Source organism: Bombina bombina, chromosome 7, assembly GCF_027579735.1.
Source record: "Bombina bombina isolate aBomBom1 chromosome 7, aBomBom1.pri, whole genome shotgun sequence".
Lineage (NCBI taxonomy): Eukaryota > Metazoa > Chordata > Amphibia > Anura > Bombinatoridae > Bombina > Bombina bombina.
In genome coordinates this window covers 266,411,829-266,428,250 of record NC_069505.1, presented here as the reverse complement: position 1 = coordinate 266,428,250, position 16,422 = coordinate 266,411,829, and the positions used below count along the sequence as shown (strand labels likewise).

The 16,422-nt window shown below is 36.9% G+C and overlaps 1 protein-coding gene across 1 annotated transcript in view; it reads left to right on the top strand.

Annotated features, from left to right (window-relative positions):
• The window catches only part of CACNA2D3 (calcium voltage-gated channel auxiliary subunit alpha2delta 3), a 1,718,630-nt gene that overhangs the window by 1,539,187 nt on the left and 163,021 nt on the right, over window positions 1-16,422 (top strand). The window contains 1 exon segment of the mRNA XM_053720740.1: window positions 12,676-12,738. Within this exon segment, the coding sequence (XP_053576715.1) occupies window positions 12,676-12,738 (63 nt within the window).

The window sequence follows — 16,422 nt, the reverse complement described above, 5'->3', positions numbered from 1 at the left end:
AAACTAAACTAAATTACAAAAAAAAAAAAAACACTAAATTACAAAAAATAAAAAAAGATTACAAGAATATTAGGCTAATAATACCTACTCTAAGCCCCCTAATAAAATAAAAAATCCCCCCAAAATAATAAAGGTCCCTACCCTATTCTAAATTAAAAAGTAATCAGCTCTTTTACCGGCCCTTAAAAGGGCTTTTTGCGGGGCATGCCCCAAAGTAATCAGCTCTTTTGCCTGTAAAAAAAAATACAACCCCCCAACATTAGGGACCTTTATTATTTTGGGGGGCTTTTTTATTTTATTAGGGGGCTTAGAGTAGGTGTAATTAGCCTAATATTCTTGTAATCTTTTTTAATTTTTTGTAATTTAGTTTAGTTTATTTAATTGTATGTAATTGTAGTTAATTTATTTAAAGGGACACTGAACCCAAATTTGTTCATTTGTAATTCAGAAAGAGCATGCAATTTTAAGCAACTTTCTAATTTACTCCTATTATCAATTTTTCTTCGTTCTCTTGCTATCATTTTTTGAAAAAGAAGGCGTCTAAGCTTTTTTTTGGTTTCAGTACTCTGAACAGCACTTTTTTATTGGTGGATGAATTTATCCACCAATCAGCAAGGACAACCCAGGTTGTTCACCAAAAATGGGCCGGCATCTAAACTTACATTCTTGCATTTCAAATAAAGATACCAAGAGAATGAAGAAAATTTGATAATAGGAGTAAATTTGAAATTTGCATAAAATTTCATGTTCAATCTGAATCACGAAATTAAATTTTTGGGTACAGTGTCACTTTAATTAATTTATTGATAGTGTAGTGTTAGGTTTAATTGTTAGGTTAGGATTTATTTTACAGGAAATTTTGTAATTATTTAACTAGGTAGCTATTAAATAGTAAATAACTATTGTACCTAGTTAAAATAAATACAAAGGTGTCTGTAAAATAAATATAAATCCTAAAATAGCTACCATATAATTATTTGTTATATTGTAGCTATATTAGGGTTTATTTTACAGGTATTTAGTTTTAAATAGGAAGACTTTAGTTAATAAGATTTAATTTATTTCATTAGATTAAAATTATATTTAATTTAGGGGAGTGTTAGGGTTAGGGTTAGACTTAGCTTTAGGGGTTAATACATTTATTATAGTAGCGGCAAGGTCCGGTCGGCAGATTAGGGGTTAATACTTGAAGTTAGGTGGGGGCGATGTTAGGGAGGGCAGATTAGGGGTTAATACTATTTATTATGGTGTTTGCGAGGTGGGAGTGCGGCGGTTTAGGGGTTAATACATTTATTATAGTGGCGTTGAAGTACGGTCGGCAGATTAGGGGTTAATAAGTGTAGTTAGGTAGCGGTGATGTTTGGGGGGCAGATTAGGGGTTAATAAATATTATGTAGGTGTTGGCGATGTTAGGGGCAGCAGATTAGGGGTTCATAGGGATAATGTAGGTGGCGGCGATGTGCGGTCGGCAGATTAGGGGTTAAAAATATTTATTATAGTGGCGGCGATGTGGGGGGACCTCGGTTTAGGGGTACATAGGTAGTTTATGGGTGTTAGTGTACTTTAGAGCACTGTAGCTAAGAGGTTTATATACCGGCGTTAGCCCATAAAGCTGTTAACTACAGCCTTTCCATGGGCGTTAGGAGTCTTGTCGGTAGAGGGTCTACTGCTCACTTCAGCCAAGACTCTAAATACCAGCGTTAGGAAGATCCCATTGAATAGATAGGATACGCAATTGGTGTAAGGGGATCTGCGGTATGGAAAAGTCGCGGCTTGAAAGTGAGTGTTAGACCCTTTCCTGCCTGACTCTAAATACCAGCGGCTGGCCAAAAGCAGCGTTAGGAGTCAAGACACCAAATTAAGGCGTGTATATACTCACAGCATATATTCCAAATGACCGGCTCTTTATATGTGCAAAGAAATAGAATTTCACAGGTTTTTTCATAAAAAGCTGTATTTTTATTGTGCCCAATCCATTTCAACGGACCCAGCCGTCTTTCTCAAGAGCATTTAAAAGTGCTTTACAAACCAAAGCTTTGATTTGTAAAGCACTTTTAAATGCTCTTGAGAAAGATGGCTGGGTCCGTTGAAACCCATTGGTAACAATAAAAATACAGCTTTTTATGAAAAAACCTGTGAAATTCTACTTCTTTGTACATATAAAGAGCCAGTCATCTGGAATATATGCTGTGAGTATATACACGCCTTAATTTGGTGTCTTGACATGAAATCTCAGCACAATCCTCTACTCTGAAATATGAGTACACTTCTACGCAAATACAGATGAAAACTGAGCAGAAATTAGGCCTATAGAGAGACCACGGAAGTCATTTGAGTGAACCTGCGCCTCCATTCGGCACACCACATCTATCTATACAGGCTTCGGGAGAGACTGTGGGACGGCTGCGGTTCTGATATTTTAAGGGGAGTATTAATCCATATTGTACATTATTTTGCGTGTAACTAATTATTTTGCATATTAACCTAAGTTTATCTCCACCTTTAGGTCCACCTGTAATTATCACATGTAATGTTACATCACACAGCAAAATTTAAAATTGCACAAGAGGATTATTGAGCAATTAAACCCCCTGGTCCAGTGCTAACAATTGTGCTAGGGCAGAGAATGTCAATCACCCTGAACGAGTGAGTGTCGGGTGATTGATCGCACAACCTCTGAGGTGGCAAAGAGGAAAAAGAAGCTTATGTGAACCTGCTCAACTAGCCAGAAAAAATTGTTTTAGTCCCAATTAGCCCTTTGTCTACTTCCATGTCAGACTGAACTGTAGACATATTTTTACCAGTAGATTTACTAGAATATCTTGGTAAAAAATGTTTTAAAGTATCTGTTTCTGCACTTAAGCATAGACCAGTTTTTGAAACAAAAATATTATATTTCTTAATAATAGAAATGTTAAAATGATCGTACGTTTTAAGTAAACATTTGATACACAAAGCTTTTTGTAACATAAATTATTGTTAAATGTTGCCCAAATTATAATTTAGAATAAATTTAGATTATTAAAGTGATGGTAAACAGTCGCTAAGTAGTGTGATAAACATACATCTGAAATTGTAATACATAAAAAAATTTTTTAACAAGGCTTATAAATATTTATTTTTTATTACACAATTTTGCTTACAGGGCCTCTGCTGTCAGCCCCCCCCCCCCCCCCACTACCTTTGTATTTTTTCCACCCCCTTTGTATTTTTCTTTTCTGGTAATGTTTCTTATATTATCCACGCTTAGCCACGTCTTGCTGTTTTATTTGTGTGGGCTTTCTAAACTGTTCCATGCATGCACAATATTGTCTCTCTCACTTAAGCGTGCATTACTAATTACATATAGAGGAGAAGGGGTCGCGCTATATGTTACTACACTACAGAAAAATAAATACAAGGGGAAGGAAGGAAAAAGAAAATATCGGGTATAAAAAAATATATATTTTACAATAACATAATATAAAAATAAAAAGCTGACTTAGGAGCTAATGGTAGATTACAAAGAGTTAAAATTTGCCATCACTTTAATGACTATGGTTCAGAAGCAAAAAAAAAATAAAATATATATATAATAATAATTAACCCTCTAGCTCCCAAAGAGGGTTGCTAACTATTATGTTGAAGCTTCTCCAGCAGTCAAAGGGTTAAGTACTATTATAAAAATACAGAACACTTGCAAGAAACTGACATATCAAATGAATCACTTATGTTTCCCTTCAGTTTCTGCAGCTCTGAAGTGTAATAGGCAGTATTGGAAAGCAATGTTAGAATAACCTACATTTTGAGTTTATAGGCACAAGCTTTCAGAAAACTAACAGCTAAAGCCTTCAATTCAGTATCCAATTAAATACCCTATTTGAAAGACTTTAAGAGACCTGTGGGACTCTTTACTTACATAAACCTTTGCCACCCCTCTCATTCAGTGAGCAAATTAAAAATATTACCTGGCTGTCTGCTCACTCTCCAAGCTAACACAATGTTTTTATTAATATACGGTCAGAATAATGGTATTCTACTGATGTTTTTTGAGTTCTTTTTCTCCCCCCCTCCCCTAAACGCAGCACAGTCACGCCACTAAGTTTTATAAGAAACTATATTGCTGCACATAGTTTTGAGTTGATTCAACTAACAGAAATTCTTGCACACAGCTGTAGCTTTTATTTATAACAATACAAGGGCAGGGTGGTCATTTTATCGTAACAGACAAAAAGTTCACCCAAGTATTCCAAAAGGGAAGCATTAACTTAAAAAGGATATGGAGTCAAAAGTCAAAATTAAAGTTCCATGATTCAGATAAAGCGTGTCATTTTAAAAACATTTCAATTTACTTCTGTTATCAAAATGTGTTCTTTCTCTTGGAATCGTTACATAAAAATGATTTCCTTTCCATGAGAGCATATTGAGGAAAGCTCAAGAATGTGGCCATGAATTGAAGAGTATATTTATAATACTGTTGCAAACACTGCTTGCCATATAGTTTTCGAGACACATGCACACTCCTGAGGCTACCTCAGCGTACTCTTGTGAAAATGAGACAAGTTGTAACCAAGGATACCAAGAAAAATAGGTAAATATAAGTAAATTGGAAAGTTTTACAAAACTGTACATTCTATCTCATACCTTCCAACTGGCATGGATACTGTGGGATTGTCAGGGATAGTGAGGTCTGCCTGATGTCCCTCACACAGTTTCCTCTGTCAGTGCAAATGTCTCCAGAGATTGCCCCAGCTCTGTCCACAACACACCATGACTCAGTCTTACCCCGTCCATGACACTGTCAGTCCTGTATATGGCACACCCACTTGCCAGCTTTGCCCACAAAACACAGCTAGGCCACACCCTATAAACCCCTTTCACCTCCCTGTCCCATGAAGAATCTGGGAATTGTTAGGAGACAAGCTATATGAAGTTTTTATTTTAACTTCCATATCCCTTTAAAGGGACACTGAACCCAAATATTTTCTTTCTTGATTCAGATAGAGCATGCAATTTTAAGCAACTTTCTAATTTACTCCTATTATCAATTTTTCTTCGTTCTCTTGCTATCTTTATTTGAAATAGAAGGGATCTAAGCTTTTATTTTTTGGTTCAGAACTCTGGACAGCACTTTTCTATTGGTGGATGAATTTATCCACCAATCAGCAAGAACAACCCAGGTTTTTCACCAAAAATGGGCCGGCATCTAAACTTACATTTTTGCATTTCAAATAAAGATACCAAGAGAATGAAGAAAATTTGATAATAGGAGTAAGTTAGAAAGTTGCTTAAAATATCATGCTCTATCTGAATCACGAGAGAAAAAATGTGGGTTCAGTGTCCCTTTAATGCATTATTTCAATGAAAAAAAGTTACATAGTAGATAAGGTCCATCCAGTTCAACCTATACAAATCTTAATTTATCTATAATAATCAGAGTGATGAACTATTGGGTTAAATCAATATAATTTCATAAATACTGTTTATTTATAATGTATTAACCTGCCAAGCAACCTTAGTGCACCACTGTGTTGAAATAAAAACTAAAACATTTAAATGACTTTCTATATTGTATTTGCTTGGAGATCCTTCAAAACAAATAGGTTCTGGCGCATCAAAATGCAGATTATTATTATTGTTATAGTTTATTTTTATAGCATCGCAAAATTCCTGTAGAGCTGGGTAAAGCTATAGGAGTATACAATGACAAAAATTTAAAGATTTGTGATAAAATAAAATAAAAAAAAAACTAACAAAAATAGTACAGAAGGGTCCTTCTCTGAAGAGTTTATAGTATACAGGTTGAGGATGCAGAGACATAAGGTTTGGGGTAGCTTGTCACATGGATTTTATTTGCAGTAGTGATACAAGGCAGCTTAAGATTTATTTTGGGTAGGATGAGAAAAGAGGAGAGATGTAAGCCCCTATGAATAAGTGGGTTTTCAGAGAGCATCTAAAGCTATACAAGGTTGGAAACAGTCTGATAGAATGGGGTAGAGAGTTTCAGAGGTCAGGAGCAGTGCATGAGAATACTTGGAGGCGAGAGAAGGAAGTTAGATTAAAGAGGACGGGTCGGAGAGTATTTGGAGATGAGAGAGGAAATATAGTTTGGAATGAGGCTGTACTTTAAAGGTTAGGGTTAATTCTTTGAATAAATAAAAATAGAGAAGCGCTCAACCTGGGATCGAACAATAGCATAACAGCTTGTTCTATGGCTAGTTACCACCCAATAAGCAGCCTCTTTTTGCTCAACATGTGCCTTTCGCAGAGAAGAACTTTCCTGTAGCATATCAGTCTGATTCTGACTTAACAGTGCAGTCCAGCCCCGAAATACCAGGCAATCCCTCTCTGAACGAGAGAAATGTGAAAACCCCAGACGTACGTTTCGGCCTAGTGTGGGCCTCGTCAATGAGGTGCAGCCATATCCCTCTAGGCACACTGAGCAATGGGTCCACATCTGGATTCCAGCATCATGCTTAGGGAGACTTCCCTAAGAGTCATAATTTGCATAAATAAAAAGAGAACAGTGCTCAACCTGGGAATGAACAATAGCATAATAGCTTGTTCTATGGCTAGTTATCACTCAATAATTCTTTGAATGGCATTCTAGAGTTTATCGGGAGCCAGTGTAGAGACTGACAGAGCAGAGCAGCTGATATGGATTGGTGACTTAGGTGGACATGTAGATGTGACGTGATAGCAGTAAACCCCCTAAGTCCTCAAGGGTACAGGAGTACAGTGTTGTCTTCACCCATCAAGTGAATCCTCAATCCTCACAAAAAATGCAGAGTCTTGGTCTGGATTAGTGCATCCCAGTACACTACAGTAATTACTAGGGATGTGCAGCCAAGAAATTTTCGTTTCGGATGAAATTTTAATTCTGAATATTCTGGGGTTATTAATTTCCCTGAATATTTGGTGGCTACACTATTCGGTATTCATTTAGTTTAAAAGAAAATTAATACGGAAATTTAGTTGAACATTTGCATTTGTTTTCGTTAAAAGGAATGTAAAATGTTTTAAAGCTACAGGTGAAAAGTTCTTTAATGACTTATCTAATTCAAACAGTCATTTTTATGGATTTAAATGAAGGCCACATTTATAGTATTTGTAATTAAATATTGTTTTTCAAAAGTAGTAATACCTCCAATCCCTTAGTTATTGTAGTGTAGGAGACCATAGGTGTTTGAAGGGAGAGCAAATATCTTTCAAACCCCTCCCCATTGGAATTGTCTTCTTTATATCCAAGCATAAGCACACACCCCTGTATCATGGAACAGCCATCAGCCAGTCACAGATTAGAAAGTCTGTATACATTGTAAACTTGAGCACATGATCAGTAGGAGTGTGTGCCTCAGAAAGTGTGAATATAAAAAGACTGTGCAAAATTTCATAATGGAAGTAAATTAAAAAGTCTCTTAAAAATTAATTTTCTATCTGAATCATGAAAGATTAATTTTGACGAGGCTGTCCCTTAAAGTAAAAACTATTTACCCATAAAATAAAGGGGCAGTCTAGTCAAAATGAAGCTATCATGATTCAGATAGGGCATGCAATTTTAAACAACGATTTACTTTTATCATCAAATTTGCTTTGTTCTATTGGTTTTCTTTGTTAAAAGCTAAACCTAGGTAGGCTCATTTGCTAATTTCTAAGTCATTGAAGGCTGCTTCTTATCTCAGTAAATTGTGCCAGTTTTCCCAGCTAGACAAAGATAGTTCATGGAGTTAGCACTGATTGGCTAAAATACATGTCTGTCAAAATAACTGAAATAAGGGGGCAGTCTGCAGAGGCTTAGACATAAGGTAATAACAGAGGTTAAAAGTATATTAATATAACTGTGTTGGTTATGCAAAACTGGGTATTTGGTAATAAATGGATTATCTATTGTTAAAAGCAATACTGTGAGGCCTACTTATCAAGCTGTCAACTTACTTGCATTCGACTGCACCAATACGTTCGCCTGACATCGCCTAACATCGCGGCCGTGGACCTGAATATGCTCTCCTTATTTATATAAAAAGCTGTCAAAAAGCCGCGCTCCAAGTACGGGGCGATGAGCATCGGACTGTTGTTAACTAACAGTCATCGATCTCGCTGCTATTTGGCTTTTTCACAGCTTTATTTGTATACTGTCACTAAACACAGCCACTATACTAAACTGTTTAACCCCTATCCTGCCGCTCCCGGACCCCGCCGCAACTAAATAAAGTTATTAACCCCATACACCGCTGCTCCCGGAGCCCACTGCAACTCTAATAAACTTATTAACCCCTATCCCGCCGCTCCCGGACCCCACCGCAACTAAATAAAGGTATTAACCCCTAAACCTCCCACATCACTACCACTTACTAAACCTATTAACCCCTAAACCGCCAGTCCCCCACATCGCCATAAACTAAATTAAACTATTAGCCCCTAAACCTAACAACCCGCTAACTTTATATTAAATATTAACTCATAGGATTGAGCTTGCATTCTATTGGCTATTCCAATCAGCCAATAGAATGCAAGCTCAATCCTATAGGCTGATTGCAACAGCCAATAGGATTTTTTCAACCTTAATTCCGATTGGCTGATAGAATTGGATGACATCATTTAAAGGAACATTCATTGTTCAAGAAGACGCAGAACGAAGAGGATGCTCCGCGTCGGATATCTTGAAGATGAAGCCGCTCCGCGCCGGATGGATGAAGATAGACTTCGGCCGCTTGGATGAAGACTTCTGCCGGCTTCTTGGAGGATGGATGTCGGCTCTTCAAAACTGTAAGTGGATCTTCAGGGGTTAGTGTTAGGTTTTTTTAAGGGTTTATTGGGTGGGTTTTAGTTTTAGATTAGGGTTTGGGCAGCAAAATGCCCTTTTAAGGGCAATGCCCATCCAAATGCCCTTTTCAGGGCAATGGGGTGCTTAGGTTTTTTTAGTTAGGGTTTTATTTGGGTGGGTTGGTTTTGTGGGTGGTGGGTTTTACTGTTGGGGGGTATTTGTATTTTTTTTTACAGGTAAAAGAGATGATTTCTTTGGGGCAATGCCCCACAAAAGGCTCTTTTAAGGGCTATTTGTAGTTTATTGTAGGTTAGGGTTTTTTTATTTTGGGGGGCTTTTTTATTTTCATAGGGCTCTTAGATTAGGTGTAATTAGTTTAAATATTTGATAATTTCTTTTTTATTTTGTGTAACTTAGTGTTTATTTTTTTTGTAACTTAGTATTTGTTATTTTTTGTAACTTAGTTGTTAGTTTTTTGTAAATTTGTAATTTTTTATTGTAGATTTAAATTATTTGAGTAGGGTTAGGTGTTTAAATATATAATATAGTTAATTTAATTTGTAGTTTAATGTAATTTAATATAATTGTTAGGGTAGATTAATTAATAGTTTAATATAGTTTAATATAATTTTAATATAATAGTTTGGGTAGATTAATTAATAGTTTAATATAGTTTAATTTAAATCTAAAGGTAAGTTTAAGTTTATTATAAGATAGGGATGAGTAAATATTTAATATAAAGTTAGCGGGTTGTTAGGTTTAGGGATTAATAGTTTAATTTAGTTTATGGCAATGTGGGGGGCTGGCGATTTAGGGGTTAATAGGTTTAGTAAGTGCTAGTGATGTGGGAGGCCAGTGGTTTAGGGGTTAATACATTTATTTAGTTGCAGTGGGCTCCGGGAGCGGCGGGATAGGGGTCAATAACTTTATGTAGGTGGCGGCGATGTCGGGCTGTAGATTAGGGGTTAATAATTATAATGTAGGTGTCGGCGGTGTCGGGGCGGCAGATTAGGGGCTAATAAGTATAATGTAGGTGGCGGCGGTGTCGGGGCGGCAGATAAGGGGTGTTTAGACTCAGGGCTTATGTTAGGGTGTTAGGTGTAAACATAACTTTTATTCTCCCATAGAAATCAATGGGATATCTGGCAGCAGCGAACATAAGCTTTCGCTGCTTTCAGACTTCCATTGATTCCTATGGCATCCATGGCCTCCAGGGCGGCGGATTGAAAAGCAGGTATGCTGGGCCGGAATAGTGGCAAGCGTACCTGTTAGATATTAGTTAACTAGCAAAAGTTGTCAGATAGTGCCGAATTTGCATTCGGATCATCTGTAGTGACGTAACCATCGATCTGTGTCAGACTGAGACCGGCGGATCATATGTTACGTCACAAAATTCAACTTTTGCCGGTCTGTAGGCTTTGATAACTAAGGGGAATCAAGCTCTCCACAATTACGCTGTGGCATTCCAGCGTATTTGCGGTTGACGGCTTGATAAGTAGGCCTCAAATTGTGGAGTAGACTGTCCCTTTAATGAAAAAGTTAATTAAATAGTCAAATAGAATTTCCTGAAAAAAGTATATCTTCACTTTATTTTGCATTTCTTCTTTTTAATGCACGGTCTCATATAATGTAACACTATCTTGTCAGACAGACAAAAATATTTCCAGACTCCTTCTTAAACAACCAAATTGAAAACATCCCTTGTAACCCATTGAAACTTATTATATCAGTGATTAAAGTCTATAATAATAATTTCCTAAAATTTCTAATCAATTATGTTCAATCCGCTGGCTAAAAAATGTTTTTTCCTCATACTGATGAAATAGCATCTTAGATCTTTCAAGACTATAAACCAGAATTTTCCCTCAATAAATTATCCTGTGTTCAAAAGGTATCTAGCAAACTATTCACTAAGAAAAATCTGCCTTTGAACATCAAACTCTTGTTGCTAACTAAAGTAGATGGTTTTTTGTACATTCACTAAGCACATTTAATGTATATTCCTTTGTAATGTATCGAAATAAATCAGTTTTGGTATGGAACTATATAGTATTTGATTATTTTATTGGCTCAAAAAACTTTATGTTCTGGTATTGATGAATGCATATTGTCCTTAGACCAGTTATAAAATAAATACAAAACAGATAAGGAGAATCACTCTTTTTGGAAATAACACAGATTAAAGGGACATGAAACCCAATGTTCTTTAATGATTCAGATAGAGCATGCAACTTTCTAATTTATGTCTATTATTCTTCATTCTCTTGGTACCTTTTGTTGAAAAGCAAGACCGTACATTCAGGAGCAAGCATGTGTATGGGGCATTATATGACAGCAGTTTTACAAGAATTTGATCCATTTGCAAAAGTACTAGATGGCAACACTATTCCTATGTATTGATTCAACAAAGAATAAAATGCGAACAAAGCAAATTGGATCATAGAAGTAAATTGGAAAATATTTTAAAATGGTCTGATTTATTTGAAACACAAAAGACCACTTTTGGGTTTTATATCCCTTGAAGAAGCAAAGATCCTATGACAGCTGTTTCTTAAAGGGATAGTAAACGCCAAAAATGTTATTGTTTAAAAAGATAGATAATCCCTTTATTTACTATTCCCCAGTTTTGCATAACCAACACTGTTATATAAATATACTTTTTACCTCTGTAATTACCTTGTATCTAAGCTTCTGCTGACTGCCTCCTTATCTCAGATCTTTTGACAGACTTGCATTTCAGGCAATTAGTGCTAACTTCACGTGCGTGAGCACAATATTATCTATATGAAACACATGAACTAAGCTGTGAAAAATTGTCAAATGCATTCAGTTAAGAGGCGGCCTTCAAGGGCTTAGAAATAAGCATATGAGGCTACCTAGGTTTAGCCTTCAACAAAGAATAGCAATAGAACAAAGCAAATGTTATGATAAAAGTTAATTAGAAAGTTGTTTGAAATGACATGCCCTATTTGAATCATGAAAGTTAAATTTGGACTTTACTATCCCTTTAATGTGCCTGCAACCTCAGAGGTTTCGGACATCAGATAACCAAAAATATTATATGAGAAAATTTGAATGTTAATATTTCAATTTTACTTCTGATATTCAAATGTTAAATGCAATAATGGGAAAAATGTATTTTCTTTAAAAAAGAAATGTCATGTTTGGCAAACATTCGACATTTGTTTAAAAGAAATACACGTGGACAACGTTTGTTATTGTTAGCTATTGTGCCAGATCATTTACCCATCCCTGCCAATCAACCATCAGAAATTTAGGTTCTATTGCTTATCTCTTTGAGCTTGATTTCAACTTGACTAAGTCCTTCTCGACTTAAAGGGACATTGTACACTAGATTTTTCCCATTTATATAGCCCATCTGGGGTTATTTTTGTAAAAATGTATAGTTTTGCTTTTATATAAAAAACATTGTGCTGATTCTCAGACTCCTAACCAAGCCCCAAAGTTTTAGATTTATACTGATGTATACAGACATCACATTGCTTCTGTTTGTATAATGGGTCTTTTCATATGCAGGGGAGAGAGGAGGGTCTGTTCTCAGCCCCTTTTAGTGGGTGTCTCTGACTAACCTCATCAACTGTGCTAAATTGGGAGCTTCTAAGTAAGTTTTTAAAAGGTTTTATACTGGATTTTTATATCAGCATCTGTGCATATATTAAATTAAAATTGGTGTATATTGTCCCTTTAAAAAAATATTTCACATCATAGACTCCTCCATGCTGAGTAGGCAAATATTTCTATAAAATGGATTCACAGTTCCTTTGTACAATATATTGAAAAATACTCAGAAATAAAATGCTTCTTATTGTAGTATTTACTGAGTCATCTTTTTTTTTCTTCTTCTTTCTTTCAAATAAATAGATTTTAGTTGTTCACTTAACGGATGTCATTTTTTTAATATTTTTCCATAGGTTATTAATTGTTATCTAATTGACAATAATGGATTTATCTTGGTCTCTGAAGACTACAGACAGGTAAGCGGAATATTTCATAAGGTATATATGTTATTCAAGAGGAGATTCCTAAGAGCCCCCTTCAGCCTCTATAGACTGACAGCCTCTCCAGTTACGAGGCTATTCAGTGTTCTTCACATAATATTTAGTCAGCCAGGTGGGGGCAGATTAATATTTCACAATATCATAACATTTTCTTTTGTTCATAAACATTGTCAAACTCACAAATTAATTGTATAACTTAACATACATTGATTTCATGATTATTTGTGCAAAAAATAAAAAATAATTACCAAATGTTATCTTAAAGAAACATAATACTCATATGCTAAATCACTTGAAACTGATGCAGTATAACTGTAAAAAGCTGACAGGAAAATATCCCCTGAGCATCTCTATGTAAAAAAGGAAGATATTTTACCTCACAATTTCCTCAGCTCAGCAGAGTAAGTTCTGTGTAAAAAGTTATACTCAGCTACTGCCCAGCTGCAGGTAAAAAAAAAATAATTAAGAAATGAACAGCAGCCAATCAGCATCAGCAGTGCTGAGGTCATGAACTCTTTTACTGTGATCTCATGAGATTTCACTTAACTCTCATGAGATTTCATAGTAAACTTCCTTAAACTGAATAGGGAAATAACACGAGTGTGCACGAGGCTCGCTCCCTTGCCTGTCCTGGGACAGACATACTGATTTGCTGCTTAAAGTCTCTTTACAGTGGGGTGTGATTACTTGAGGTAAAATATCTTCCTTTTTTACATAGAGATGTTCAGGTGATATTTTCTAGTCAGCTTTTTACAGCTATGCTGCATCACTTTCAAGTGATTAAACATTTGGGTATCATGGCCCTTTAATAATGTCTTAAATTATAGCTGAGTGGTCAGTGAAATCATGTGAGTGATCTGCCCTCTAACTAGGTCCTGGGGAGATTTTTGCTATTATAGGTAATTGATTTAGTAGATCTCACAACCCTCTTCAGGGGACTGTTTTATAGAGGCTGTTTTTCCAATTTGAATAGGTTTGTTCTGTATGGCTTTTAAAGGCATTTTTGTGATGACTAGTAAAACTAGTACTCTGTAGTAGCAGTGTTTTGCAACATTGTATGACACAGCTACTTATAATGTTGCAAAAAAACGCTACCACAGAGTACTAAAGTCACATGCACACTCCTGAGCTCTTATGAGTGTACCTAGTTTTACTCTTCAATAAAAGAGAACAAAAAACACAAATGTGATAGAAGTAAATTGGAAAGGTGTTTAAAATTGCAGGCTCTATCTGAATCATAAAATTTTATCTTTGACTTTACTGTCCCTTTAATTAAAAAAATGGTTTTATGTGAATTTAGACCAGATTGCTGTCCTGACTAAACCCATATTTTTTATTAACACATCTGTAGAGGTTTGTCCTTCTCCACCAATAAGCCAGAGGCAGTTGTCTTTATCAGTCAGTGAGGATTAGTAGGAAGAACATAAACATTACAGCAGTGTTTCATTCAAAATAATTTAAAACAGCTTTTACTTAACATTTTTTCAGGGAAAACTGTTGACACATGTATAAAAACATATAAAATATATATATACTAGTACTAAAGCCTGTGTACACGGGCCATTTTTTGCAGTACAGCGGTCCCACCCCTTGCTCTCTCCCCCCTCTCTTTTGCTCTCTGTTCCCCCTCTCTTTTGCTTTCTCTCCCCCCTCTCTTTTGCTTTCTCTCCCCCCTCTCCTTTGCGCTCTCTCTCCTCTCTTTTGCTCTCTCTCTCCCCACTTTTGCTCTCTCCCCTCTTCGGCTCTCCCCCCTTTCTTTTGCTCTCTCTCCCCCTCTTTTGTTTTCTCCCCCCTCTTTTGTTCTCTCCCCCCTCTTTGGCTCTTTCCCCTCCCTCTTTGGCTCTCTCTCCCCCCTCTTTGGCTCTCTCCCCTCTTTTGCTCTCTATCCTCTTTGGCTCTCTCTCTCCCCCCTCTTTGGCTGTCTCCCACCCCACCCCTTTGGCTCTCTCCTCCCCTCTTTGGCTCCCCCCCCTCTTTGGCTCTCTCTCTCTCCTCTTTGGCTCTCTCTCCTCGTTGGCTCTCTCTCTCCCCCCTCTTTGGCTCCCCCCCCCCCCTTTGGCCCTTCTCCCCCCCTCTCCTGCTCCCTCTCTGGCTCTGTCTTAATTGAAAGCCTTTGCCTCTCTGGCCACACCCCCATCGCGGTACCCCACCTGGCCACGCCCCATCATGGCAACACCCACCCGGCCATGCCCCTCACCACCCTGACCACGCCCCTTGCAACTCCCGGTCACACCCCTCATGATGCCCGGCCATGCCCCCATCGCAAAGCTCCCGTCGGCCACGCTCCCTGACACTCCGCTTCAGCCTTGCTCTGTGCTGAGTGTCAGGATCCAAACGGCCAGGTATGTTTGTCACATGCAGTCTCTACTGCGCATGACTGCATCTGTCAAACATACTTGGCCATTTATTATATAGGATATATATATATATATATATATATATATATATATATATATATCAAACATATCAATTTATCTGGTTTTACTATTTATAGGTATGTGTTTGGGTAAAATAAACATTTTTGTTTTGTTCTATAAACTACTGACAACATTTCTCCCAAATTCCAAATATAAATATTGTTATTTAGAGTATTTATTATATTATATAAACCACTGCTGTGGTCATTACTTTACTTTTGCAATAGTACCAGCTGGATGGCACTAACAGTGCTAATCGTACCTCAAAAGTAATTAGAATAAAAAAATAACTATTGAACATGACCAAGAGTTGAAACTTTTTGAGTAAAGAGAAGAAGGGTTTTATTCTAGCTTGAATCTGTGATGGTATAAAACAAACACACAGAAGGGCGCCTCCTAGTGTAATAAAGTACAGATGGTGTACAAATATGTGATAACAGATGTTCAGGTACTCACAAGTGTGGCAGCACTCACTCATGCTTAGTAGTGCATACTGGAATCTCACAGTGTCCCAGCTCACTGTTCTTTTCCCACAGGTCTCAGTCTAGGCTGTAGTCTCCAACCGCAAACAAACATGGACAGGCTCTCAGTCAAGTGATAAGTTTTAAGATCACTTTTATTAAAACAATGGTCTTTAAAAGCACAGTGTATACATATATCACTGTGTATTAAAATGCAACTAGTTTCTCAGCTAGCTTGCTGTTTCCTCGGGCTTTACTAGCAGAGGGATACAGTGAGCGTCAGGTTACTTCCATCCTTAAAATTGCAAAGACGGCATTTTATAAGAACATGGTCAAGCAGCAGACATTGGAGACAACAAAGCTACAGACCAGCAGAGGGCAAAAATGACCCTCCAATGCCCAGGATCACCGCCAACTCATTTGAATGTCACTCAACAACTGAAGGATGACATCAAGTTGTGGTGACAGCTTACAGATTTTATCCCTGGAATATTCACATAGCTTTTTTTAAAATCCCTTCCCCCCAGATACTGTCTCTTAGGCTAGGCATTTAGCCTTTGACTGGCATATGATAGGCCAAGCCCATTTGAATTGAGCATAAAATTAGGAAACCAAACTAGCCTCACTCTCTTCTATTCTCCCCTCCTGCTGAATATGGATGATTTTGGACAAAGAGAGAAAATACACACAGATATATATAAATATTCTACCTTATCTCCTGGGATAAAATTATCTGTGATTATTTTATTTAGTTAGCAGTGTTTCACAAATTGGGACTGTGG